This window comes from Colletes latitarsis, chromosome 14, assembly GCF_051014445.1.
Source record: "Colletes latitarsis isolate SP2378_abdomen chromosome 14, iyColLati1, whole genome shotgun sequence".
Lineage (NCBI taxonomy): Eukaryota > Metazoa > Arthropoda > Insecta > Hymenoptera > Colletidae > Colletes > Colletes latitarsis.
The window spans coordinates 24,254,297-24,281,109 of record NC_135147.1 but is presented as its reverse complement, the minus strand read 5'-3'; the positions used below and the strand labels follow the sequence as shown (position 1 = coordinate 24,281,109).

The window sequence follows — 26,813 nt, the reverse complement described above, 5'->3', positions numbered from 1 at the left end:
GAAAACTCGAGGAGAGAAAATTTCCCCTCCGGTGTGCCGTTGGCGAGAGGGTAGGGCAGCCAAGGGAGAGAGAGAGAGAAAAAGGGAGAGGGAGAGAAAAATCACGAGAGAGGATCCAGGGGCGGGGAAGGAAAAGATCGAGCCAGGTTGCGAGGCACCGAGAGCGAAGGAGACGACGAAAGACGAAGGAAAGGGTACGTACGAGGGGATGAAAGAGCGACAGGGACCAGGGGTAGCAGTTTCAGGGCGTGAGAGAGACAGAGGGGGTAGACAGGAGTTGAATCCGGGGGATGCTTCTTCCTCTCCGGTCTTTCGCGTTCTCGGGCACTGCGGGGGAACGATTCTACGGAAGAAAATAATATTCTTAATAGAATATGAAAAAGCGTACATTTTCTAAAGACACTCGCGGAGGGCTGGCTACATTTTACGCTTACAATTACTCGAGGAGGGGCGGGTTTTTATCGGGAGCCATCGCCGCGGGAAAATCACTCGAAGGACTTTTTATTCTCATCGATAACGTCGTTCCTTTCGTTTCATCGCAGAGTGGCTCGTATCGTAATTAATCGTAGGACTTACTGGGTCCCGATCGACCCCGCGTATTTTTAGATTACTCGCGATCGTTTTACATTTCGAAAATTGCAGTTTATTTAGCAATAACTGCAACGAAACATAATCTCAAGCATGACTGCGGTCTTCTGTCATCCGTTCCGTAGGCAATTGTATTCCTCTGCAAAGTCACGCTGGTTCTTTGGATGCAAAAAAGTCCACGTTTAATGTACGTCATTGTTGTTGAATCATCTTTGGTTAAAAAAGTGCGCTATTCCTAGCGGAAAACGACTCCAAAGTCCCGGCTACGGAACTAAAATGTACTGGGTGAATTTTACTTTCAATTTTCCTGCGATCGTCAAAGATGCCTTTCCAGGGCTTAATTAATAATAAGTTGAACATCATTGTCAACACATCAACGGTGATATTTGTATTCAGTACTATTTTATATCAAGGTAAAACAATTTCATTTTATTTAAATTGAACGTTCCCGTAGATCGAGTCCTGCTTTATGGTCTTTTGGCCACGATTTCACGAAGAATCGCTCGTCCTCGACGCGTAGGAGAATCGGCGTCTGTTCCGCGAGAGGACCTCCAGGCGAATCCGATGGCGCGTAATGCCTCGTTACTTTTATTTTCAGCCTGGCTTGGCCGGGACGGTGTAATTGACCCGGTGACTCATTAACCCTATCACGCAGGACCCGTGCACTCTCGATGTCACCCCGATTTTCGCGCGTAGCCTCGTTTCGTTCGACCTTATTTCCTCCTTTTTTTTTTCCTCCCCCGCGTGGCGTCGTCGCCGCGCGCGGAACTTCGCGCCATCCGTGTTTACAATCTCTTCGCGCAACGCGACGAGAGAGCAGAGAGCCCCGGAACTTCTCTTCTTCCCTTTCTCTTTTTTTTTATATCATTTTTAATTGCAGCGTTCATTATCCGATGCAAATTAAGATAATTACCCGGTCGAAGAATGCTTTTATTTTTTCGCTCGTTCGACGCGCTCCTCCTCGTTACTCGTTTTATTTCTGCCTCTCTCCGTCTCCGCCTCGCTTGTCATCCCCGCGTTTCATCCTCGTTCTCCCTCGTCGCGAGCGTATCGCGATCAGTTTCTCTGCCCCAGCACTCTTCCGTTTCATCCCTTTTTATTTTACCCCCTCGGTTTTTGTATCTTGTTCTTTGGCGGCGTGCACAGCGCCACTATTTTAATTCCACGTTCCCCAGGTTTTTCCTGTTCTTGCCGACGACGCGTCGTCGCTGCTTTTTACGCTTCGCCCCGATGCCTGGCATATTCATCGTCGCTTTCAGCGACGCGTTTCGGTTTCAAGCATTCGCAACCTTGGAACAATCGTTGCCTGGGAAATCGAGGGTTTCGTTTCTCTATCCCTAAAACGAGCAACGCCTTTGTCCTGATAAATTTTTATCCGCGAGCTTGCTTTTTGTAAACGAATTTGGACCGATGTTAACAGCGTTTGACATCGAAGATTAAACCCTTGAGCGTCGCGGTCCCTTACTGAAAGTCAACTCCCAGGTGGTACGAATTTTTCAGAGACATAACTTTGCATATTTAACGTGACGCTATTAACATAATCAAGATAGAAGAGCGTACAAATAGAAAATATATAGATCGATACAATTCTCTGAAGCGATTACAATCTTGCCACGTTCAGTCGTTTAAAATTACTACTTAGCAGAGAGATTTCCACAGTCTTTGTGATTTTTATTATCATGGATTGTCATCGTAACTTTGTTCCTCCTTTAAATATCGACTAGCACGAGTAACCTCGAGTGTTTCGCAACTACTCCTCCTCTATCCATTGTATCTCAAGATTTTCACCGCTTTTCCCTCCTTTTTCACTTTGATGCTCTTCCTCGACCGACAACTTTATTTCCCTTTAACATTCTCAGCCCAATTTCCGTTGCTATTTTCCTTTTTCGATCTAAATCTGCGAATGCACAAAGTTGCTGGGTAGCTTGTAGCCCTTTCCTTCCTCAACCTTATCGCCTTATTTTGACAAAGCAACTCCTCCGTCGTTGAAGTAGCCATCGTAGCTGGCGCATTTGACATTTATTCTGTCGCGCGATTTCTTTGCCCGATAGAGGTTTCGTTTGGGACAAAGATGGCGGTCACGGCGTCGCTTTGACGCGAAAAATGGATCACATTTAATGCATATCTTCTTAAGATAACAGCTTCATCAACCGCTAATAATTGTTTTCGTGTCTTTTCAGCATTCCGCCGCAATAATCCCGTGCAGCGTTCGCGACCTTTGGCGTGCCGGATTTCTTTGACTTGTTTCAAGGTTTACTTCAAAGTGTCTGGTGAGTGGTATTGTTTTTATTTTCGCACTCTAGGCTACAGAGGCGCGCAGCCACTTTCCCTCCGCTTTTAGCAGAAACGCTCTTAATATTATGACGTAATTAAACTTCTAAAGTATTTGTAGAGAACGTCCTTCGTAAAACGACCCTATACTTCCGTCGTGTGCTATTTATTGCATGCTTGTGACCTATGTTTCGTGCGTTTTATTTAGACCTCACCCTTCAATCGATGAGGTGAAATACGTGCTTGTTACATAATATGGTACGATTAATTCACAGGTTAGGTTTTAACAGCAGCGTTTCAATTGCACCTTTCCTTTCGCACGTTTATTTAATTTCTATTTTATTATTTCTTGTAACTGCGTCGCCGAGCACAGTACATTTAATAATGATATTTCGTTATAACGGATAATATGATCCTTTAATTCTGCATCGTGGCGAATCAGAGGGGCTTCTTTCAAGTTTTACACAAAAAAGTCGTGCTTGAAACGGTTCCGCGTTTCGATATATTACTTTCAAAGGTCATTTGTATTTGTAATGTTTAAATATTAAAGTTACCCACGCACTCGTTGCGCGAGCGTGTTCGACTCGAAATTTATGAAGCAATGTATTATCGAAAGTTTAACGAGCGCGCCCGTTAATGTTGAATTAAAATCGATACCGCCGAAACCGCTCGTTTGGCTCGGTTGGAAAACTGTGGATTTACATGAAACCGGCACATGATACGATCCAAGGTCGAGCACCGCGTATCACCGTGACTTTTCCCACGGTCTTTCCCCTCGATTCGAAGGCGGCAGGGCTCCCCGACTTCCGGCCAATTTCGAAAGCACGCAACGAATCTGATGCACGCGTTGGTTGGAATTTGAATAAATTGAAATTTCGTTAAGGAGATCTAATATTCTCGATGGGGAAACGAAACGGTGGGCGTATCTTAAATGCAAAAATAATGAGGAAAATTCACACGAACGTATGTTCTGCACGACAATTCGTTTTTTTTTTTTAATATTTGGTATTCATCAATGTTGATGATGCATTTATATTTGATAAGTTGTCGATAGAAAAATTGTATCCAATTCGAAATACTTTCGTTTCGTTTTCAAAGATACGAGATTTCGAATACACCAAAGTTATTCACGTAAAAAAATGTAAACAATTTAAATCTCTTTTATTAATATATTGATCGTCGGGTTTACCATTATAGGAATATATTTTTCTTGTGCAATTTTGACTTCATCAGGGTTCAAAAGCTTTGTAGGAAGTGAATTATGATTGCAATTACGATATTGATAGAATGGAAGTTGCTATGTTATGGCAGCGAGAAGTTTAATTATGAATACTGATTTATAATTTTAGTATTTAAAGTAACTGAAGAATTAAACGTACACGTGTGCGCAAGTACGCTCAGAGTGTTATACGAGGCAAAGTGCTTTTTTATGATGGTATGCTTCGGTACACAGTAACGGTACCTTTTCAAAGAATTATAGGTAGAAAGTAGTATCCTTCAATGTATTATTATCAATTATTTATTTTGTTCACCATACAATTGCGATTGATATACATTTATCCCAGGTTATGCTAAAATATGTATACTACTTTTTTATGTAATTCATATCGCAATAGATAATTGAATTAAAAAAAAAAAGAAAGGATCACTTCAGAATTTGAAAAGGAACATATTATGAATATTTATGAAACAAAGTAATCTTTATACTCGAAATTAAATATTTTGCGTGTACCGTTAGTTGGCTGCATTGTTCGTAAAAAATTACGAATAATGGAAATCGATGTACGAGAAATTCTGAATACCTTAGGCTTTTTATTTGCTAAAGAAGCACCGGATAAAGGTACTAATGACTGACGGTGTACCGCTAGTAACAACTTTCAGAGAAATAAGAAGAAATAAGGGCCTCGGTATATTAATAATAATCGTCAAAAGCTGTCTATAGGTTCATAAAACAGTATATATACGTAGTATAATATAGCTTACGTTTATTATTATATTTTAATCGTGTAACTTCGAACTAAGCCGGCGAAACGATCGGGACTCTGTTATTAAAAGCAGTTCGAAAAAAGAAGTTCATAAACCATTACGCGGTCGCGTTCCGAAGAAAAATACATTTTCAATTTTCTTCCAGCTACCGTTCGCGTGCAGTTTCACTCGAGAGGATCGGTCGTATTAGTTATTCTCGCGCGGATTAAAAATTAAAATTAAACATTATCTCGTACGTGGATCGCGAAGTAATTCCAGGCTGACGCGCGTCGAGGAAACGGTCTCAGCTACGCCCATGGAAACTAAAAACAGACGATTGTTAATTACACCGACGTGCCCCTCTAACAGTAAAACGGTACCGCGAATGGTAACCTCGGACCGTTAACGGTCAATAACGATTTTGCAACGATACAGGATCGAACGCCGCCGATACCTGCGACCGTTTGTCGCGAAAACAATTTTACGAGGCGACGCGACGCCAGGGACGTTCCCAGAGCGGTTTTCGCGTTGGCAAAGAAGCTTCGAAGAAGCTAGGTGGCTGGTGTGGGCGTCACGCATCGGCTACCAACAGGAAGCCATGCCTACTTGCACCGAGTTCGAGTTGCACAGTTTTCCTTCTGCCGTCTACCCCTTCTTTCTGTCTGGGTACCTCGCCCTATACCCGATTTAAAAAGTTAAACCGGCCATTTTGTGACTCGACCGTGAACCAGGAACGTCGTCCGCACGTGCACCTCGCCCGTGGAAGTAGAGAAACCACGTTCGAGGATGACGCGACACGCAGAGGTCATCCTCTCGCGGTCCTTCCGCGGATGGCAACGCGGTTCTTTCGCTTCGATAGCTTCCCGCCTCGTTTTTTCACGAAATTTCTATAAGAACGCCTGAATTTCGATGGTAAAGTAGAAAATCAATGCATATACAACTATTTCAATTTCTGTTATGAAAACTAAATTTGTAATATTAGTAGTTTGGTTATTTTAAATATTCTGTTCTTTTTTTGCAATGTTGAGTTTCTGATTTGGTTTCATTTAATTTCGTTATACTACCCCCTACTTTTGTAGATACATTGCAAGTGATAGAATTCCCCACTCTGTTTAGTTTAGACCCGCTCTTTAGTTTTGTTAGCGTTGTTTTAGAATAAAATTCACAATTTTCCTTTCATTCTTGTGGAAATTTTATGGGGCATGCAATTCTAGACTTTCTTTGTTTTAATCACATCTCTATCAGTATTTCCACTTTGAAAAGAACGTTTAGCGATGATCTTAACCCCTAGTAACAAGCAACGCAAAGTTCATACGAATCCAGACTTTGGAAGAGAAAGCACGAACAGTGATGAGCGATGGTTTAGAAAAACGAACGTTAGCGCGAGGTTAATCAGGTGATCCATGACGAGATGAAAGCTACTCGTTCGACAGAAGTTTCTAAAACGCGTTAAAGCGTTATGGAAAACGTTTTATTTTTTAAACAAGCGACGTCTGAGCGTGCAAGTACCTTCGAAGGACTCGGGTAGTTCTCAGGGGAGGTATACATATTTCTCGCAGCTTTTTGCACGCTGGTTCGGATCTCTCGCGTAAACGCAAGCAACACGAATGGAAGTGCGCTTCCGAGACGACGAGCAATTCCTTTCGGAACGACTGTTCGTCCGCGACGTTGACGTTGGGCGGCCGGTTGGTCCGCGGGAATGTGTATTTTTTATTCTGCCCTGAACGTAGAACCGGTCGCTGGTAATACGACGCCGGGGCGACAACGGAAGGTAAACTTTTCAGGCTTGGCGGGAACCATCGGAACGTTCGCGCGTAACAGCCGTGTCCTGTCCGCGAAAACCGCGCGAAACCGTTTCTAAATCGCGCGAAAACGTGGTCGTATCTTTGGACCACCGTGCTCGTGCATCGCTTCGAGGTTAACGGTGCATTCCGCCTCCTTCCCTTTCGTCCTCCGTTTCCCCTTTCTTCCTCATCCTTCTCCGCCTTCTCTCCCCTCCATCCCCACTCCTACGTTTATCTTCTTTATTTTCTTCTCCGCTCTATCTCCTTTGCATTTTTGTCCTCTCGCCTAGCGCTCTAGGAATCGGCCTATTTCAGAATGCTGCAGGACGAGTTGGTTCATTTTTAGACATTACACATGGAAGGAGACCGCGCGGTGGCCGCGCCTTCGCGATAACTCGAAAATACCTAAATAGAAATTCCGTTTCGAAGGTGACTCCTCTCGTACGTGACGTCTTCCGTTTCGGAGCAGGACGACGCGCGACAGGGCACTTCTAACGAACCGGGAAACCATTTTTCATAGAAATCGCGACGACGCAAGTTTTTAAAATCTCTTTTTAAATTTATATCAATCATTATTTTTATAGAGACGAATTCAATAACGCACTGAATTCTTATAACAAATTTTTAAACCGGTTATAGAGGAACGCTCCAGTAAGGAGTGGAATACTCTCCACGGGCATACCCTGCACGGATGATAGAGCGTTCGAATAGTAGATCACTCGGATGGTTGAACATTCCCGATAACGGAAGTTCGTATAATAGAGGTTCTACCATATTAAATTGCGGCGCAAATCGTGTGTCCCGAGACTGTTCGATGGATACGAAATAAGAAGAATCTTATCGTTCGCGGGAAACCGCTGGGAACGATATCTATGAAATACAGGGGGTTTTATAATAATGATAATCATAATATAAAAGTACGTCTTTATAGGACCAGAGAGAAAATATAATACAGAGGTATCGAAAAATGAAAATACCACGTAGAAGTGAAAGTAAGTCAAGTTATTAACCTAGTCTTAGCCATTTCAATATTAGTACCCCGGACATCCCCATTATTTTCACATTAGAGACGAAAGTCTTATCCAACGTCGAAAACTACAAGATACAAAGCGAATACATGCCCGGCGTCATTTCCCCGACACATCGTCGTAATTAACGTTAAATTCCTCTCTGTAAACGTTTATCGCGGGATACAAATTACATTAAATTACTCAACCGCGTAGCCGACCCAAGCACCGATTCATTACTTTGTTACTTTTCGTTTCGCGGTAGTTATAAATACTTTATTATTCCGATTCGCGGCGAGTTAATATTTTTCACGCACGGGATAAGCTAATGGCGTTTACGTAATTTCTCTGTAGCCGGGATTAAATCGGGATCAAAAGGAATACAGAAATGTGGTTATTGCGCGGTAAATTATAATGATGTATCGTCGCCGATGCGAAAACCGTGCAGTTCGACGCGGGGCACGCGTTTGTGCTCAGAAACGCAAACTCCTCCGCGCGGGTCAAAGTTTGTTCAGTTTCATTTCCCCGGTACAAGAGGATCAAGTGTCTCCACCCTCCGTCGATCCTCGCGATTCCGCTCGAGAGCCTCGATCGTCAATCGTTTTCCATTCTCCGCGGAAAGGATTAGGTTTGGGGGAAAAAAAAAGAAAAATCGAGAATTCCGATCAGCCTCGGAGGAGTTCGATTACGAAACAACGCGGTGCCTGCAAAAATTCCACGATGCCGCGATTCCTAATCGCCGGTTCCTTATCACGGGAAAGCAATCGAACTGCTGACTCTCGAGACACGGAGACGAGGGAAATTTATACGTTGACGCGGTCGTATCATCCCGAGAGCAACGGATTCGATTCGGCGACGATTGCTGGCACCGATCTGTAGCATTTCGGTACGAAAGAATTAACTTTCTCGGTTACTTTTCTTTTTCTCGTCGTCCTACGAAGGTTGAATGTAACGGGTCCGCGTGATAGGCTTCTCAGGGTCCATAAAACATTTTTCTCATCGAAAGGTTGCATCGAGAATCGATGAAAATAAGTGGGTACAAGTTATACCTAATAATTATTTGCAAATAAAATTTACCCAAATTTGACGGACGGCAGTCCTTCACCCGCGATAATCATTGCACACGATCGCGCGAATGATTTGTAACTGGTTGCAAACTAGCAACTGGTTAATCGATAACTATTCAGGGTGTTCGGCCAACCCTGGGAAAAATTTTAATAGAGGATTCTAGAGGCCAAAATCAGAGGAAAATCAAGAATACCAATTCGTAGATGGAGGCTTCGTTAAAAAGTTATTAACAATTAAATTCAAAAATTTCAAATCGTTCTGGAAAAATTATTTTCGGTTGCGGGGGTCAATTGCAATCATTTTTGGTGAATAGACATACCCCCGAAATCCTACGCATTTTCGAGAAAAAAATTCGAGAAGGTGTGAAATTTCTCGACGGAAAAAAAAGACTTTCGAATCGTCTTGGAAAAATTATTTTTAGTTGCAGGGATCAATTGCAAGCATTTTTGGTCAATAGACATACCCCCGAAATCCTACTCAGTTTCGAGAAAAAAATTCATTACCGAAAATCTAATTTCTGGCCAGAAATGTATGCTCGAATTTTCATGCGAATCTTTAAAACGTCATAACTTCTGAACGGATTGGACGATTTTAATGTTTAAAAAAGCAAACTACGCGTATTTTGATGGAGAATACGTACAAATCGTAAAAATATTCGAAAAGTTGATCCTTGACCCCGCAAAATGAGGAAAACCCCATAAAAGTGGTCCAATTTTCAAACAGCCATAACTCCTACAATTGTGAATATATTTCAATGAAACTTTTTTCTGAAGTAGAGCTCATGGGTACCTACAGAAAAGTATTAGACAACTTTTCTGTAGGGCGTCAAACAAAATTACTATAACTGAAAAAGGAATTTTTAAGAAAAATCGACAGGGGGTAGGTGCCTAAATTTTTCGACGAAAAAAAAAATTTCAAATCGTTCTAAAAAAAATACTCTTGGCTGCAGGGGTCAATTACAATCATTTTTGGTCATGACACATACCCCCGAAATCCTACCCACTTTCTAGAAAAAAATTCGAGAAGGTGTGAAATTTTTCGACGGAAAAAAAAAATTTCAAATCGTTTTGAAAAAATTATTTTCGGTTGTGGGGGTCAATTACAATCATTTTTGGTGAATAGACATACCCTCGAAATCTTGCGTATTTTCGAGAAAAAAATTCAGTACGGTCGGAACTTTAAACGTTAATAACTGTTTAACAAAGCCTTCATCAACAAATTGGTATTCTTGATTTTCGTCTTATTTTGGCCTCTAGAATCCCCCATTAAAATTTTTCCTAGGGGTGGCCGAACACCCTGTATGTCGCTTACGTTTCGATACGCTCGCCTGTGTCGGCATAAATTTCGAGAGATCGTTGCTCGAGCTCGAAACTGTTATCTGAAACGCGGTAATTTAATTTTTTCTCTTTAATGAAATAAAGATATTTACATCATAAAGTACGTTAAGTGCTGATGAGGTTGGAAGCGTATGAAAAAATTATAGGATAACACAGGTGATTTAGATGTAAAATCATTAGGAACAAGAACTTGAAATACGCCTTTTTTGGCTTGGAACGGCAGTATAACTCTCGTATAACACGGCTTTCAATAACACGAGGTCGTATAACACGGATAAGTAAATCACGATCTCGTACAATGCTGTGAAAGGATTGCGACAATCCTCCTGTAACGCGGTGCAAACCGTTACAAGTACAGAAATGCATGGGGATTAGCATTTGTGTAAACAGTTAAATATGCATTTAAGGCGCCCACTTCTGACAATATTTAAAATAAAGACTGATTATACAGGGTGAAAAATTTTAATGAGAAATTCTAGAAGCCCAAATAAGACAAAAATCAAGAATACAAATTTGTTAACTGAGGCTTCGTTAAAAAGTTATTAACAAAATTTTTTTAGAACAATTTGAAATTTTTTTTTTCTCCGAAAAATCTTCCGGTCAGTCAACAAATTGGTATTCTTGATTTTCGTCTTATTTTTGCCTCTAGAATCTCCCGTTCAAATTTTTTCCAGAGGTGGCCGAACAACCCTGTATAATTCTAGAAGGATTCTATAATTTTCTTTACACGTTCAATCGTTTCGCAGGATAGCATAATGCAATTTTTATACAATTATCTTTATTATTATTCAAGTTATTGCATATTATTCGTTGACCAGTTTGCAATAGTTTCTTTTTTATTAGCGTTGAAGGTTCAAGATAATGTTTGTAAAGATTGAGGGAAAAGAAGCTCAGAGTCTTTGAGGATTGTTCTTGCCATAGCACAATTTAACGGAAACGAACCAGATAAATACTCAGGGAATTGTTTAACGTGTTCGACAGTCCATGAGACGTCGATGTACGCATTGTTGCGCAAGAAAATTGTTTTAAGTAATTACTTTAATGGAGCAAGGGAACCAAAAGTGTTTATATCTGGGAAGGGAAATAGTCGTTTGAAATTATGTTAAAGTCAGTATCCTCTTTGAGAAAGGACTCGTAACGCCGACAGTAACTTATAATACAAACAGTAACATAAATACGTACGAATTTATGGACTGACTTGACATTTTATTTATCTTAAAAATATATTTTACTTTAATGAATTATATTATACGCACAAAGAAGAATAATTTGTATTGATTCTGTCGCAATCAACGGATGATCCAGTGCGAGAATGTATTTCTGACAACACAAAGTGAGAAACATTTTGAAAATTAATATTTATTAAGCTCGTTTACAGGAAACATCGATAAATACAAAACACAATGACATGTATATTCGTACACTAGTATTATAGATATATTTACAAACAAGTTTACAAAAATTATTTAAACATTCTGGCAAATCTAAAAAAAGATACCGATCGTTCGAAGCAACGAAGGCCTCGGTTGAATTACAAAACCCGTTTCTACCAACAATTAATTTTCATTTCTATAGATTATTGTCAACCGATATCTGATGATATTGGTATCATATTTGATATACTAAATATACCGAGTTAATCAAATGAAACGAATAAAGAAATAAATAACTGGTAACGTAAACAATTTGGATTTATAACGCAAACAGTAGCGTAAATGCGTACTGCATTATGAATTGACCTAATATTGCAAGCCGAACTGCGTGTATTTTCAAATAACCAAGCAACTGCGTCATTATTTCTAAAATGAAACTTTTTAAATCGATATTGGCAGAATTATTCCGATACCGTTGAGAGTAGAAAAAGTATTTAAGCGGGAATATTCAAAGTTGTTGATAGCATCGTCCCTGAACAGAAGAGAATTTCTGTGTTTAATTTAATTATTAAAAATTAAATTGTTTTTGTTGTTTTTGATTGATAGAATTTAATGAAAAACCAATGAAACGGAACCTCGGGTCAAATTAAATGCCAGTAAGGCGTATTATTGAATCAATTATATTTACTACGCCGTGTCATGTAAATAATGTGGTACAAAATAAAAAAATTCAAGCAACATATTTGTAGATGGGACGCACATTTAGCGATCAAAATTTTTAAAGAAGACTATGTTACTATCGAACAAGATTTTCTATCTAATAATTGGACTTCTAAAATTCAATCTTTTTAAGATAGTCGTATCACTTTCCGGAGATATATTTGCACGAGAAGAGAAAGACGGGGAATCGCAAAACGCCACGTTACACTAATTCGTCCAATTACATTCAACGTCTAGTTAAAAACTGGCCAAAAGTTCGCGCTATTCTTCGGTAAACATCCCTCCACTCCGACGCTCGTTATCGTATTAATCATCGTTGTTGACGCGGTTACCAACTGGCCATCCCTTGAAGCAATTTGTTTCCCTCTCTCGTTCTTCTCCCGTGCTGGTCGCGGATTTTCGCGCGTCCCGCGCTGCAAAATACACGCGCGGTCCTTGAACTTTTCCTCTACAATTAAGAAGTCGCTACGGGAAGTTAATTATGCCAGTTTACGCGGAGCATGAAGTTTCTTCGTTGAACTGCGAATAAGAGAAACGAAGAAATACAGAGGGTTTAGGGGGACGGGGATGGGACGCGGGAAGACAGGGCTCGGAAGAGGGAGGGACGGACGGTTGTTAAAAGGGTGGAGGACGCAAAGAGACAGAAAAAGAAAAGGGATCGAGACGGAGAGGTTGAGAAGTGGCTTGGGTAGCTGCAGCTTAGGTAAACGGATCGACGATCGTCGGAAAAAGTTTTTCCAAGTTCGGTGCCTCGTGGCCTCGCACGATGTCTGTAATTTCCTTGCGGCAGGAAGTGCAGTCAACAGGTGATTCCTAAGGAGGCGTCAGGTATTTAAAGTGGCAACGGGATCATTTCTGTTTGCGACGTCAGTCGGTGGAATGATCAGCGAAAGGGATTTTTATCTGGTACTCGACGTTCCATGTTTTTTGTCTTCCATCTTCTTCGATTCCTATTAAACGCGACATTTACGAACGACCATTCTTGTCGTATTAACACCAGAACAAGCAGTCAAAATGACCCATTCCAACAAATCTTGTAAAAAATTTACTCGACTGCATTGCAATCCTTTTAATTTTTTTGGTCCAAATAAATACGCTATAATTTTAACGAACGTCGAGTCACGAAAAACCGTCGATTTATATTTTCAAAATAAAACAATAGTTAAATGTTTTACGAATCAAAACGTGGATCAATTTAGAACGAGCCTCGTTCCTTTGCTAACTAGATCGCTACGTATTCTAAGGGCAATTTTTACGTTCCTTTATTAGAACATACACTTCAGTTTTTTTTACTTTTGTCCATGAGCATTGTGGGACGCGTGGCTGGTCCTTGTTCGACACGTTCGAACTGCCGCTATTGGAACGCGGGCCAATTACGCTCGACATCGCGGCGCCGGCCAATGGGAGCGTCGTTGCGCCGGAAGTTCGTTGCCCCTCGCCGTCTCTGCGTTGGCGGGGCGGCCCCCGAAAACGCGGGATCGATTCCCGCGCAAAAAGCCGACCAATAGCGGCTCCGCTGCCTCTTGAAACTACGGACTAACAATCCGAACTGTACTTTCGACCCGTTCCCGATTGTTTGGTTGGCTGGCCGTTGACGTACTTTCCTGAACGATGCATCGCGCCGAAACGCGTGGCACTAACGTTAATTAGGAGAAGTACCGATGCTCCTCTTCGAGCTGACCGATGCCGCGAATACCTCTTCCCGCAGTCAGAACTCCCTTTTTGATCGAGCTTTTTGCTATTGCCGCGCGATCGTCCCGCCGTCGACTTCCATTCCGTTAATATTAGCCTATACTGTACGAACAATAAATATTTTAAGACTCTGACGGCTGTACGTTTCACGCAAAAACTTATCGCAGAAGACCTTCGCGAGAGTTTCGATACAACGAAAGTTTCCAAACTGTTTTTCGACGCGAGGCTTTTCATTCTATTAGCCCTACACAGTTTCGCCATTAAGTAAACATGCCAATGTAAACTTATCCGCGTATTCTTGGTAATCCCAAACTATCTGACGAAACGATTGACGTAGACCACAAGAGGGGGAACAAAAGTGATCTGCCTCAACACGGGTTCGGTTCGTTCGTCAAGGATCAATCATTCAGTGATCAACGTGGGCCCAAGCGAGTCGTACAGCTTGATTTTTAAAACATCGTCCGTTCACGTAAGACACGATTTCACTTGAAGCTGAATTACAAGGTTAGAATTCCATTTTATCGCGTAATTGAAAATATATATATCTGTATCCGCGACACCTATTAGTAAAGTTAGATTGTAGCGGTCCCCTTCGATTGTGGCGGTATGGCGTAGTAATCGACGGTGGTGTATATTGATCTTCGCGAGTCGTCAAATCTTCCAGCGTCCATATTACGAAGTACACATCGTTAACTTTAATCAGTGATTAATGGGCTTCCAGCGGTTTTGGATGTTCGATACGATCGGTAGGAGAGACCGGGGGAAAGACAAGACAGACATTTTTACGACACTGGGTATTTATACAGCCCAATCAGAGCGAGACTAGAGGGGTAGACATAGATGTTGTCCCATTATTTGCCCGAAGACAAAACAATATACATCGAATATGTAAGAAATAAAATGAACTAAATGACAAAAACTTTGTATGATACAACAGAGACAACGAAAATAAAATTATTCGCGTTTTCATAAGCATACGTTCGCTGTTTTCTACAGAGGAAAGTGTATCAGCACGTTTGGAATCGATTAATTAATTCGAATAAAAATATGAAAAATTGATAACCGAGTAACGTATCAACATGCATCGTTCCGCGAACTCTTTTTGCGCTGGTGGTCAAGCAAAACGTTCTCGGAGGTCCTGCGACTGGTCTCCTCCTTTTTCGATCGCGAAATAACCCGGTGACCAAAATTATTTTTCTAATTTGCTCGCGAGAGTCTTACCGCACGACGCATCCTAGCGAAATGCGCAGCGCTGACGTTAATTAGGAGTCTCGCCGCCTCTATGACATAACGAACACCACGAGCGAAGGCTCCCTTTCTGCGGCTTGTCTGTGCAGCTCTCGCCTTCGGTCGGTTATTGGATATCGGTGCCTTCGTATTGCTTGGATAGTAGATTGTTGCGGACCGTGCTCGATCGCGCACCTGTTTCATCAAAAATTCCGAATCGTGTAACGGTCGACCGCGATAATGATAAAATTTTAATTACGTACACAGCGTTTGTACCGACACGTCTTAACGGGTTTAAATATTTGTATTCGTCGACATCGGTTTGTTTTTTGTCGTTCGAAACACACGCTGGCGTGTCAAAGGACGAACGGAACCTTTCGTTTACCACTCGAGAGATCGATAAACTGAAAATGTCCGTTCGAGTTCGTACGCAAGTATATGAAAAAAAATGTGATCCTGACGCAGGTATTCGTCGCTGTTCGTTATTGTTATTAGATGATCGTTTCGGTCTGAAATTTCGCGCAGCGTTTCCCGTTTAAATTCTGTTTATACGCGGGAATAGTTGCTTTAATAGTTCGCGCTATTTAGATGGCAACTGTTATTCACTTTTAGCGGTTATTCGACATTAGCGCACGGTAAACAAAATGGCCGAACCCCTTTTCGGACCCCCCTCGGCCGGTCGCGATCGATGAAAATGGTTGCCTAGCTGCGGCCAGAATTTTGCTGCGCGATATTCCGCCCAATATTTCGACCTGTATTCTCTCCCTTTGCTCTTCCCCTCTCTTTTTCTATTTTTGGCAGCGATGATTCAATTACATCGATTCGGAACCGCCGTTCCTCGTCCTTTCGACTAAACCGAGACCATTATGCTACTTAAACGGACGGACGCGGATTATTTTTCAAAATGGATTCTTCCTGCTTCGCCAAAACTATGCACAGAGTGTTTCGCGATCGGATAGAAGGGAACGTCACGTCCAATAATAAATCGAAACCCTGATTTATAGAAAACGGGATACGTGCTGAACAATTACGAGATTATTTATATTCTTACAAAATATGATTAAGTTTTCGACGCTTATGCTTTGATAAACAAACGATTTGATGTATATTTGATTTGTCGGTTCTTAGCGGGACACCGTGTATATATCCCGGCGACTTGGAGTATCGAACTGTGGCCGGTTATAGCGTATCAAATTTTACAAATAAATTGGTCAGTATAAAATGCGTTTCGGGAACATTTCGGACTTCATTTTTTAACAGGTAGTCTCTCGCGGTGGATCGAATCACGCGAAACTGGTCGGCGTTATTCACGGGAACGCCGTGGCTATTTATCGTTCCTGTTTACGATCTATCGACGATGGTCGTTGAACAGCGTCGGCGAGCTTTACGATGTTATTCTTCCAACGAGTCCGCGATTCGCTAACGAACCGATGGATGGCGTACAAAGTGATTACATACACGCAATCACGCACGAACCGAAACGGGACAGGGATAATCATTAATCGCGGATGGAAATATATCGCGAATCGTCTCTAAATCGAATGGAAATATTAATCTGCGCGGCGGCGGCGGCCGAGCGTAATTATTCCTGCGGTCGAATTCAACTTCGTAATAATGTTCCAATTTCGTCGTCGACGTGGGACGTTTGAAGTTTCGAGCGGCGACGGAACCGTTCGTTTCTGCGCGCATGCGCGCCCGCTATTCGTCCGGCTGTCCCATGGCTGACCACCGCCGGTGAAGAACTACTTCTGGTTTTCCCCTGTCTGGAGCACGTTTCGCGTTGCATGCACGCCTGGCTGACGTAGCCTCCGTGGCCACGACCCACGAAAAAGTTATGTCCCCCGGTGTGACCGCTAGCCCACAAATTTATCTCCAAACGAAATACACCTACGTAACGAGAGAAACTTCGCCTGTAATCCGTAATAATTCAATCCGGCCGATCTGTTAATAAACAAACGCGATCGATCGATCGTTATTAGCGCCGTTTCTGTTCGCCACCAGACCGGTAACCGGTACACGTGGCTCTCGATATCCACGAAAATTCACAAATTTTATTTATCGACTTTCTGATGTGCCGGGCAGTTTGTTAGTGGGATGAAAAATGAATTAAAATTAAGCCTTGCAGCGCTATTAATCGTTAGTGGAACTTTTGCCGTTGTATATTGAACGCCAAACGTTTTGTATTTGGTTTATATTTTGTCACATTTAATAATACGCACGCTGAATTCATTGGATACTCTATTTTTGTTCGTAAAATAACTTTTCACGATAGTAATACCAATTTAATCGGTCTCCTCTCTCTATTAATTATTTATTCTCTTGTTCTTTTAGAAGATATGGATTTATAAAAAAAAAAACGTATTAATTGCAGTATATTCAGTAATTTTTTACATAGATTACTGGCTATACGAGCTATTAATTCATCAACTATGTACCAAATTGGATGACAACAAATTCTGCATCAATTTGGTATACACCATCTCATTAGGGAATAGTAGGAAATGAAATGGTTGGCCAAATTGCAAAACAAACTATAGATAGCTCATCGAATTGAAGTTTTCAATCGATCTCTCGTAAATGCATTATGGGATATACTACTAAAGTCAGCAACAATGCATAGTGTCGAATTAGGTAATCCATAAAGGTAACAAATATACATAAAATTACAAGTAATTTCAACCTCCGAGTACAGCAAGAAAATATTAGTATAAAAGAATAATCTACATTGACAAGACTTAGGAGAAGCTATTCGATAGTAACATACGTACGAATCCACTTAATCGTGAAACGTATACTGATTGAATTCCAAAAGCGTGAGGAACAAAGATCGATTCTTCGGGTGTGCCCATTTTAAATGTCAAACATACGTTCAACTTTAAAATCACAAAAATATTACACACCAATAGAAATTATTACAAAAGATTGTAGAAACATTATAAATTCTCTATATTTTTTATCGATTCTACAAAATCTTAATATTAAATATCTTATCGATTTGAAAATTCGCGCTCTCTGCCTCGCCGCCATTTGAGTTACCATGCAGTGAATTCTAGTCCAATAGGGTGGTGTGTAACATTTACCGGTCGTCGCCATGTTTGATATATCCTCACTGTCGTTCGGACTTCCGACCGAACGAGTCGATATGTATAGTTGGATAAGGTTTCGTTACTTTCATTTGATCCAAGTAGAATTATATTTAGTTTCGTTAATATTTATCTTACGATAGGAGTTTCGTATAAAGAATAATGTATAATATTCTCTTTTTCGACCAAAAAAGACCGTATTTTTAAGATACGTTCCAATATTAATCCATCTCCGCGGTGGTTAAAAATTCCTGATCCCTGCGATACAAAATCCAACTTCCCGCTACAGGTGTACAGGCATAGAGGGTTTTAATTGTCCGAGACATTTTTGGGAACCTTTCGGGGTGATCCTGATCCTCGTAGTTGCATATTGTATACTGACAGAGAAGAGAGCGTCGTTCAAACTAAAGATACCGAGTTGTTATTTGAGTAAATTTCCGGGTCAACTTCATCTTAGATTGTTTTCCATCGGATATTTCAGCCGCGTATAATTTCTAACGTGTTTTCGGGAGTGTGCGCTCGCAGAAACGCTACTGATTGCGGGTTTCGCGATCCTTCCTGCGATTCTCCTTACGCGTGGAAGGAGAGGATCCTGGCGGTCGCGGTTGTTTGTTTGTTTACGATTCAAGAAGCATAATGAACCCCCGCTGTCTTCCATCGCCTATCTCCGGGGTTCTTCAACGGCCGTACGTTTCTCTATCTCTCTCTCTTATCTCCCTTTATTTTTCGAAAGCACCGAGTAAGTGACTGGGGAGAATGAGTAACAGAGAGAGAGGGAGTGAGAGATAGAGAGGGACGGCGACGAGGGAGGGAGCGAGCGAGGGCAAGAAGAGGGAGAAGAGGAGAACTCCACTTCATCGACCGTGAGTTCTATGAGGGCGGGGGAGGAGGGTAGTGGCGAACATCGAAGCTGTGTGTTCGTGCACATCCCCGCGTGCAAGCTTCCATGTATGCGTGGTAGAGGGAGACGGAAGAGTCAGAGAAAGAGAGAGAGAGAGAGGGTAGTTGGGGTGGAGGCTGCAGCAGGACGCCATCTTCCTTGAAAATCGATCCTTCGACCCGACTCCGAGCTCCTTCGCAGCGTTTCCATCGTAGCTACGTGTTCTTTTTGCGACCTTCTTGCACGGGGTGCCGGCGACCCGCTTTCGACATCCGTCTCCGATCTCTTTCATTTAAGTTTCATGAACGACCAATGCGGAAATTATGAAAGCTCCGCGCGCTATCGCGACGGAACGAGTCGCAGGAAGGGACGCGAAGGAAGAAACGTCGGTCGACGGTAGCAAGAAAACGAGGGACGACGTAGGAAATATACCAGCAGGGTATCGTCCGAGAGAGCGATACGGAGGCGGACGTGGCCGGGCCGAGCCGTGGAAGTGGAAAACGAAGAGACGAAGGCTGTATCGGCGTGGTGGTATCGTGGAGGTAGCGTCGGTAGCAGCCGCGCTGGTAGCGTCCACCGGGCTTGGGCGCCAGTTTCTATCTGACAGGGTATTTTTGTGGGAGCTTGACTACTCTTCGTTTTCCAACCCCCGCGCGCCACCGTTTCTCACTCGCCCTCGATCCCTTCATCCCTTTCGTCTCTTCTTCGGTGCCACCCGCCTGGCCTCCCCTCGCGCCTTGTTATCCTGCTGGTTTCCAGGTGACGTCAGCGAGCGATGCCGACCAATCGCGGCGCGGACTGAATTATGGAGCGAGACGGTGGGAGAGAACAACGGGGTGCGACGAGGACGGGCAGGGCGAGCGTGGGTGGCGCGGGCAGAGGGTGAGAGACTGATGCAGGCCGGATTACGCTACCCTGGACTCTGGGCAACGTGCAGCCCCTCGACGACGACGACGACGACGACGACGACGACGATGTACAAGACTTTTCTCCGCGTTATTTTGTTTGGTAGAGTCACGAATGTTGTTCTTCTCTCGCGATGTATATACTTACAACCAAGGAAATAAACGCAGTCACGTCGGGGAGCAAAAAACCGCCACGGATCTATTCTGGTATATCGAAATGGGCACGGGGAAAGACACGCGTCGTGACGACACGCGGGATGTGCTACAATCACCTTTCACCGTGTCTGCTTTCACCGCGTATACAACAGGAACGGACGAGGGGGGGCGAAGGGGTGACGGGAAGGGATACGCCTGGTAGTTACGTGTATGCGAACGTCGAGTAGCTTCGAAAGTCACTCCGCGAAAGGCACCGCGCGTGCAGACCGCGAGAAACGAACGTGATCGTCTTTTTTCTCCGTTCTTTTCTCTCCCTGCCGTCCACCCTCCGTCCCCTCGATCCTTCGCCCCGGCGTGGGAGAACGAGGCGTTTCTTGCCCGCTTTAATACGCGGGCGTGCTCCGTCTGTACACGATATGGAAAAGACTCTCTCTTTCTCCGCGTATGTGACGAGGAAAATGCCCCGGTCCCCTGCGCGGCGTCACTCGTCTCCTCGAATCAAGTTCGCGATCTTCGTCTTTGTTTTCTCGTTTCCGTCCTTTTTCATCCCTTCGACGACTATCCGGTGCAATCTTCTATGATCGACCGATGTCCTCGATCAGCCGCGCGAAATCGATTTTCCTTCGTTCGAAACTCAGGATCGTCTTGCTGTAATTACGTAATTTCAAACCAGTAGCGCAACCTCAGGACATCGTGCCTCGTTCCGAGGGTGTTTATTACGCACCACGACGAAAAAACGGCGAGCGTTGAGAATTTTTTCGAGAGGCATTAATTTCAAAAGCCAGAATACATCTATCGTCGTTTCAAAATGAAGGAGATGGGTCTAGAATTTTGAGAAAGCGACGTCAAAATTTTGAAAAATTGACACGGTTATAGGATTTCACGCGTCGAAAGTTTAAAGCCATTTTTCAAACTGGTGGGCACCGGTATCCCAAGATGTGCTCCACTAATTGATTAAACATTTTGCGCGTATTGGCGTGAACTAGGATTATTTTTACGTTGGACGTAATGTGACAATGGTCGATAGTCCAACCCTCGTTCGTTCGTACGGATATAAAATAGACGATCGTTGTGTGTGACTATGGTCTGTCACGAGAGAGCTTTAATAAATTAGGAAAGTCTAAATTCTGTAGAACCACCCCTTTGACGCGAACGAGAAATAAACAGAAATCCTCTTTCCACCTGTTTTTCTTTCGAAATCATATGCGAAGACTCGGTGGCTGAACAAAACTACCCCGGACGCGAAACGAACTTGAACAAACTGCGTGAAACTGATGTCACGTTTCCGGCGCCGGATAAATTTGGGGTCTCGTAAAATACCGAATTCGCGTGCCTTTAATCATGTAATTCAAGCACGGTGAAACGTGGACGACGCCGCGCGGCAAAGGTGGATATCTCTCCTCCCAGCCGCCTCTACGTCACACGTACGGTTTTCCAGTTTTTGGCGAGTAGTCGTCCTCGATAGAGACGGACAAAAAACAGGGAGAATACGGGGTAGAGGGAGACGGATGGAAATTTCAGCGGATACGAGAGGGAGAAGGAGATAGGGTACGGTATAGTGCGCTTGCAAGCGTAACCCGGTCAGAGCGAGGGAGAGAAAGCTTGGAGGAGGACGCGAACAGCCACCAGAGAACCATGACTGTATCCGTCCGTGTGTGGGCGTGTTGGTGTTCGTGAAACTTCACTGGTGCCTCCATATACGTTCTCGCGAAGCTTTATCGCGCTGGCGCGCGCGCGTATATATGTGTGCGCCTGCATTGATGGCCCCGCACGATGTTGAAGCAGTCTCGTTTCAGTGTGTCTGCAAAAACTTGTCTATACACGTACCGTAATACACGCGTAAACGTACACGATGCAATATATATACGTATATATATATATACGGTTAGATGGGATTTTCAGCACACACGAATGAGCTCGCGTACGGACGCAAAACACGGTGGGCTGACTCGCGCGCTCATCCCGGCACACCTACACGCCTGGCTGTAGTTTTTGGCGCATACTTGAGAACGCCGGCCCTGTCCGTGTCCGTGTGAGTGAGTTAGAATTTGACGGAGGGTGGGTCGAACTCGCGCGAAACGCGCGCGCGCGCGCAAATGCTCACCAGCGCGGAGGATGGTTCTACGTATAGTACGCGGGGGGTAGCTGCAGGAAGGAGGACGCGGGGGTACGGGGGTAGAACCAAACCGAAGTGGAACGAGGGGAAACTGGCGGCAGGAGGAACGAGGGGAAGTAGAACCGACGGAAGGGGTGGGTCGGTTCAACCCGACGCGAGCACGGCGCGGTGGGGGTTGCGGCACGCTACCGGGTGGTGGTGGTTGACGACGAACGAACGAACACCGATGACTTATTAGCAGAGTGCAAGTTGGCCGCGTGTTTGTGAACTTTCGAATAAATGTACGTACGCGGCGGTGCCGCTGCCTCCGCTCGAACGACAGAGAAAGAAGGGTATGGCGACGGTGGCGCTGTATTCTCCCTCGTTTTTTCCACCGACGTCTCTCCCCCTCGCCCCTTTCTACGTCACCCTCCTCGTCTCCTCGGACCGACGAGAGGAAACTCCGACGATCACGCGCATCGCTGCGTTTTTTTTCTCTTTCCTTTCTACCCCCCTTTTGTCTCTCTCCTCCCTTCTGTGTCCCCGATGGTACCTGTATGGGTTTACAGACGAAATTCTGTGTACGTTTCGTACGTACGCGCGTCCGATCAACCCTCACTCCGTGGGTGCGTGTACGTTCGCTCGGTCAGACGCGAGAATTGTTTTTAATTTCTACCACAGATCGGTTCTTGCGCGGCGCTAGTTCTTTTCGCGTCGCTCGGTGCACCTACCTCGCGCGAAGACAGGCTTTCAACATTTACATAACATTGATAGTTTTTTGAAAACTGTTCCCTCGGTAATCGATATGGATTGTATTTAGCATCACACGTGCCGCTGTTAAGCTTAAATTTGGATTCGGGTGTCGCGTTATATTAACCCTCGCGTGGACGACACAGTGTCTATTTATACATTCCTTCTAATAACATTGTATGGTCTTAACGACTATTGTTTGGACACGTTTATATCGACTCCCGTTTTATAAGAACAGATTCATTCGAACGATATTATAATTAACTAATTCGCTTGTTGCATAATCGGGGTATTCCCCGGTACCCATGTAAGAGAAATTACAGTAGAACGTCGATTATTGGGGCTTCGATTACCCGAGTGTCGATTATTGCGAATGACCTATTATCGGAACACAACACGAAACACACGAGTATAGCATTACACGATGCACGTTAGCAATGTTTATATTTGCAATTATAAATTGTAAATCAAAACTATTAGAATTTTAGAACAAGATGAGTCATCGAGGCTTGTAAGATCAATATCCTTGAAAGTATTCAGAAGCATAGACATATTCTTAAGATTATTTTACTTAATATCGTTGCATAAATTTCGTTATAAATACCTGACCTGAATGTTTCGATATTTTTGTACATATTAAGACATTTTTAGGTGTTCAGAAACGTTTTAAAACTAACAATTGCTTATTATCATTCTCGCTTACCCGATCAAATAATTTTGTTCTCCGGTTTTACAACGTTTTTGTATTTGCCCGTCCGCGTTAGATGCGAGAATTGTTATTAATATCATCGACTCGTGGCTTTTGCATCGCTTCGTGCACCTATCCTCCTTGCGACCGGGCCATTGATCAACTTTGTCTCGCCGAATGTATACGGAGTTACTGCGTCTATTCGTTTGTCTTTTTTCCCCACTCCTTCCACCCTCTGGATTTATTCAGTCCCATTGCGCCCTCGGCTCTTTTTTCAATCGTTTTTCTCCGCGGCTACGCGCTTGTCCTCGATCGCGAATCGACCGCGAGATTAGTGGCTGCACGAAAGAGGCACTTCGTTTTGCTCCACCCGGTGGATGAACAGGACGGGAGAAACGGGGGATGATTTCGCGCGGTTTTTACGGGGACGTTCGCGCTTTTTATTTCTAGTTGGCCCCGTCGAACGTAGAAATCCCAACAAAACGAAACACTTACGATTTAACAAAACGTAAAAATCAAAAGAATAACAGAAACAAGCCATCTTTTTGCCATATCACGTCATCTATGCATTATTGAAAATAATGTCACTTCAATGAAATAGGTTGTCTACGTTAATTTAAATCATTCAAACTAACTTTCCCTTGTACATTTATTATAACAATATGAAGTGAAGTTTCAGTATTCGTAGTCGCTACCATATTTTTTGTTTTCACTATAGTTGCGAGTACGGATGAACTTGCATGGAACGGTAAATAAAGTTATAAAACAAAACAATTGTTTGTGATATGTAAATAAAAATTTGCTTCTGTCACTATTTTTTTTTTATTTTTTTAGATGAAGTTTTCTCATGCACATGTCACACCTAGTGCCCTTACTGAAAAATAATACACGGTTTTACATACTGTCAGAACTTCATGATAGTCTGTACGTTATTGTTTTAAATTACTCTAAATAGTGGAAACGTGAAATGAACTTCTTCAATTCATATAGTTTGTCATATAATTGATAATGAATAAATCTCCCTCTTACTGTGGCCATGTAATATATTCTATATTTGGTCTGAGATTGTTTATTCCAAGTTCATAGGAGTGTATAAGCCATTTTTCGTCCATCGGATTCAAAAAGCGTTGAATTTATTTTCGTCTACAAATATAATATCATTTCGCCGCGTTTGTTCTTTAGAAATAAAGCGTTTAGCAAACATTAATCTTTCCCAGCGATTTAATTCATTTATGTATGGCTTTTTGAGAGCCACTCTACCATTGTAAGCGCTTTCTTTCAACGTTCAGCAAGTTATACTCGACCGTAGAGTCTTTCTAATTCCATCAAACAAATTTTTAATCAACTTTAGGCTACTTAATCCAAGACTTTTTTTATCTTTCCAATATTGTTGTTTCGGACTTCTCGAGGAATTGAAAATCTCCAACATAGCTTCGTTCGATACCTAATAAAAATTTGTGTATGCTACTCATACGTATTTCTATCCATAAATGTGTGTGTTTATCGCTTAGAAACAAATTCCCAAAAATGCGGTATTTTTTCTAATGCCAATAAAAAAAATCATGTATTATTTTCCAGTAAGGGAAATAAAGGTAAAATGGGCATAGTTAAGTTTCTTAACTCGAACTAACATCTACACTTGTCAGAAAAGTCTCCATACACATCGTGCTAGATGTTCTCATGCATTGTGGGTCAAACGTGACTCGCCACCCTGTTCACTTTTTGGCAATTAATTCATCCCTGGTTAAAAGGTGTGAAAACGTAGCCACCGATGCAAACGGTGTATCGAAAGCAGAGAATCGACTATTGAATGTCGACTGTATCGTAAACGGAAACTCGAATATCTGGTTTCGTCGCGTCGTGATCGGGGTTTATGTCGAGAATATCATAATTATAGGTTACGGTGGCGTTCGGGTGATTTTGTTCCGCCGTGAAGGGTTGGACGATTCGGGGATTCCCGGGCCTATTAGGAAACTTCGCCGCGATTCCATGGACTTAGGAAGTCGCGCGAGGGGGTTGGGGCGTGGCGCCACGTGGGGACCGTAAACATTGTCGGACGCGTAGCCGACGAAAACGGGGTTGTAAGTCGATCGAAAACGATCCACGACGGTTCCCGGTAGTCCGTCAGTTACGCGACGCCGCGGAAAGAAAGCGTCGTCGTCGAGTCAGCTGCGACCTTCGACATTTCGTGGATTCGCTCCAACCGGAGCGCGTCGGTCGATACCGCCGCCACTGTTTCGACTTTCGCGTATTTTGAGACGACGATATTATGCAGAACGAGTGCTTAACCGGGCCGTTCCGTGCGATGCCAACGATTTATGGGCCACTGTCGAATGTCGTCGGTTGGCATCGATGGGCTTTTGATTAATGGAAACCGAAGGCAGATACGACCCCGGCACCGTCGAAGTTAACAATATCAAGTTGACAAAATTAATACCACGTATTATTAGCCCTTTAACCCCCTCGATAATTGCGCGCCTCTCGTATTACGTAACCTGACTGTAGGTAGTTCGGAAACGCCTAGCATGGTCGCACGAAGGCGACGCTATTAATATATTATCGTGGTCAAGATTGAAACCTTCTGATATGTAATAATCGTTGGATACTGGGACTGCGATATAGATTCTGGAAGCAGTTGAATTCGAGGGTAATTTAAAAAATAGGTCCACCGTTTCGCGAATCGTCGTAATTATTTTTAATTTTCTATTTTCTGGTTTCTCCGCTATAATCGTTCGATATTCTCAGGAGGTGATTGACTTTTCGTCAGTCGCTTCTATATTACGATTATTTTAACGTTCTACTTATTAATATAACCTTTGTCTTATATATTATGCGTAATTTCACTTAATTTCAAAATTATTTACAACCATTGTTAAATTGTTTACTACAGAGTCAATAACAAACTTCGTTTCAACGTTATTAGTTTAGTTTACTCTTTGGCCTATCCATCCAGCTAGTGGACTATACCATAATTTTGTTATAAATTAAAATTCACGTTTTGAGTGCCCGAAATAATTTTGAAACGCGTTTTAACTGGTCAGGTTCTTTGATAGTATACAGGGTGAACCGCATAACTTGATCAGCTTAATTTATTCGACTACTGGCGAACCCGTCAAAAACTTTTTTGTCCGGTATAACGTGGTTTCGAGGAGCTTTAAAATGATTACACTAAATTTTTTGCTATCTGCTTTTTTTCTACAGTTGTGTTAGGATCCTCTCTAATT

At 42.8% G+C, this 26,813-nt stretch overlaps 1 protein-coding gene across 2 annotated transcripts in view; it reads left to right on the top strand.

Moving 5' to 3' along the window:
* LOC143350286 (uncharacterized) overlaps window positions 1–26,813 on the top strand; it is a 186,778-nt gene that overhangs the window by 11,419 nt on the left and 148,546 nt on the right. For both annotated transcript variants that reach the window (XM_076782291.1, XM_076782290.1), the window contains exon 3: window positions 2,769–2,858. In XM_076782291.1, the coding sequence (XP_076638406.1) occupies window positions 2,769–2,858 (90 nt within the window). The remainder of the gene's footprint in view (window positions 1–2,768; window positions 2,859–26,813) is intronic.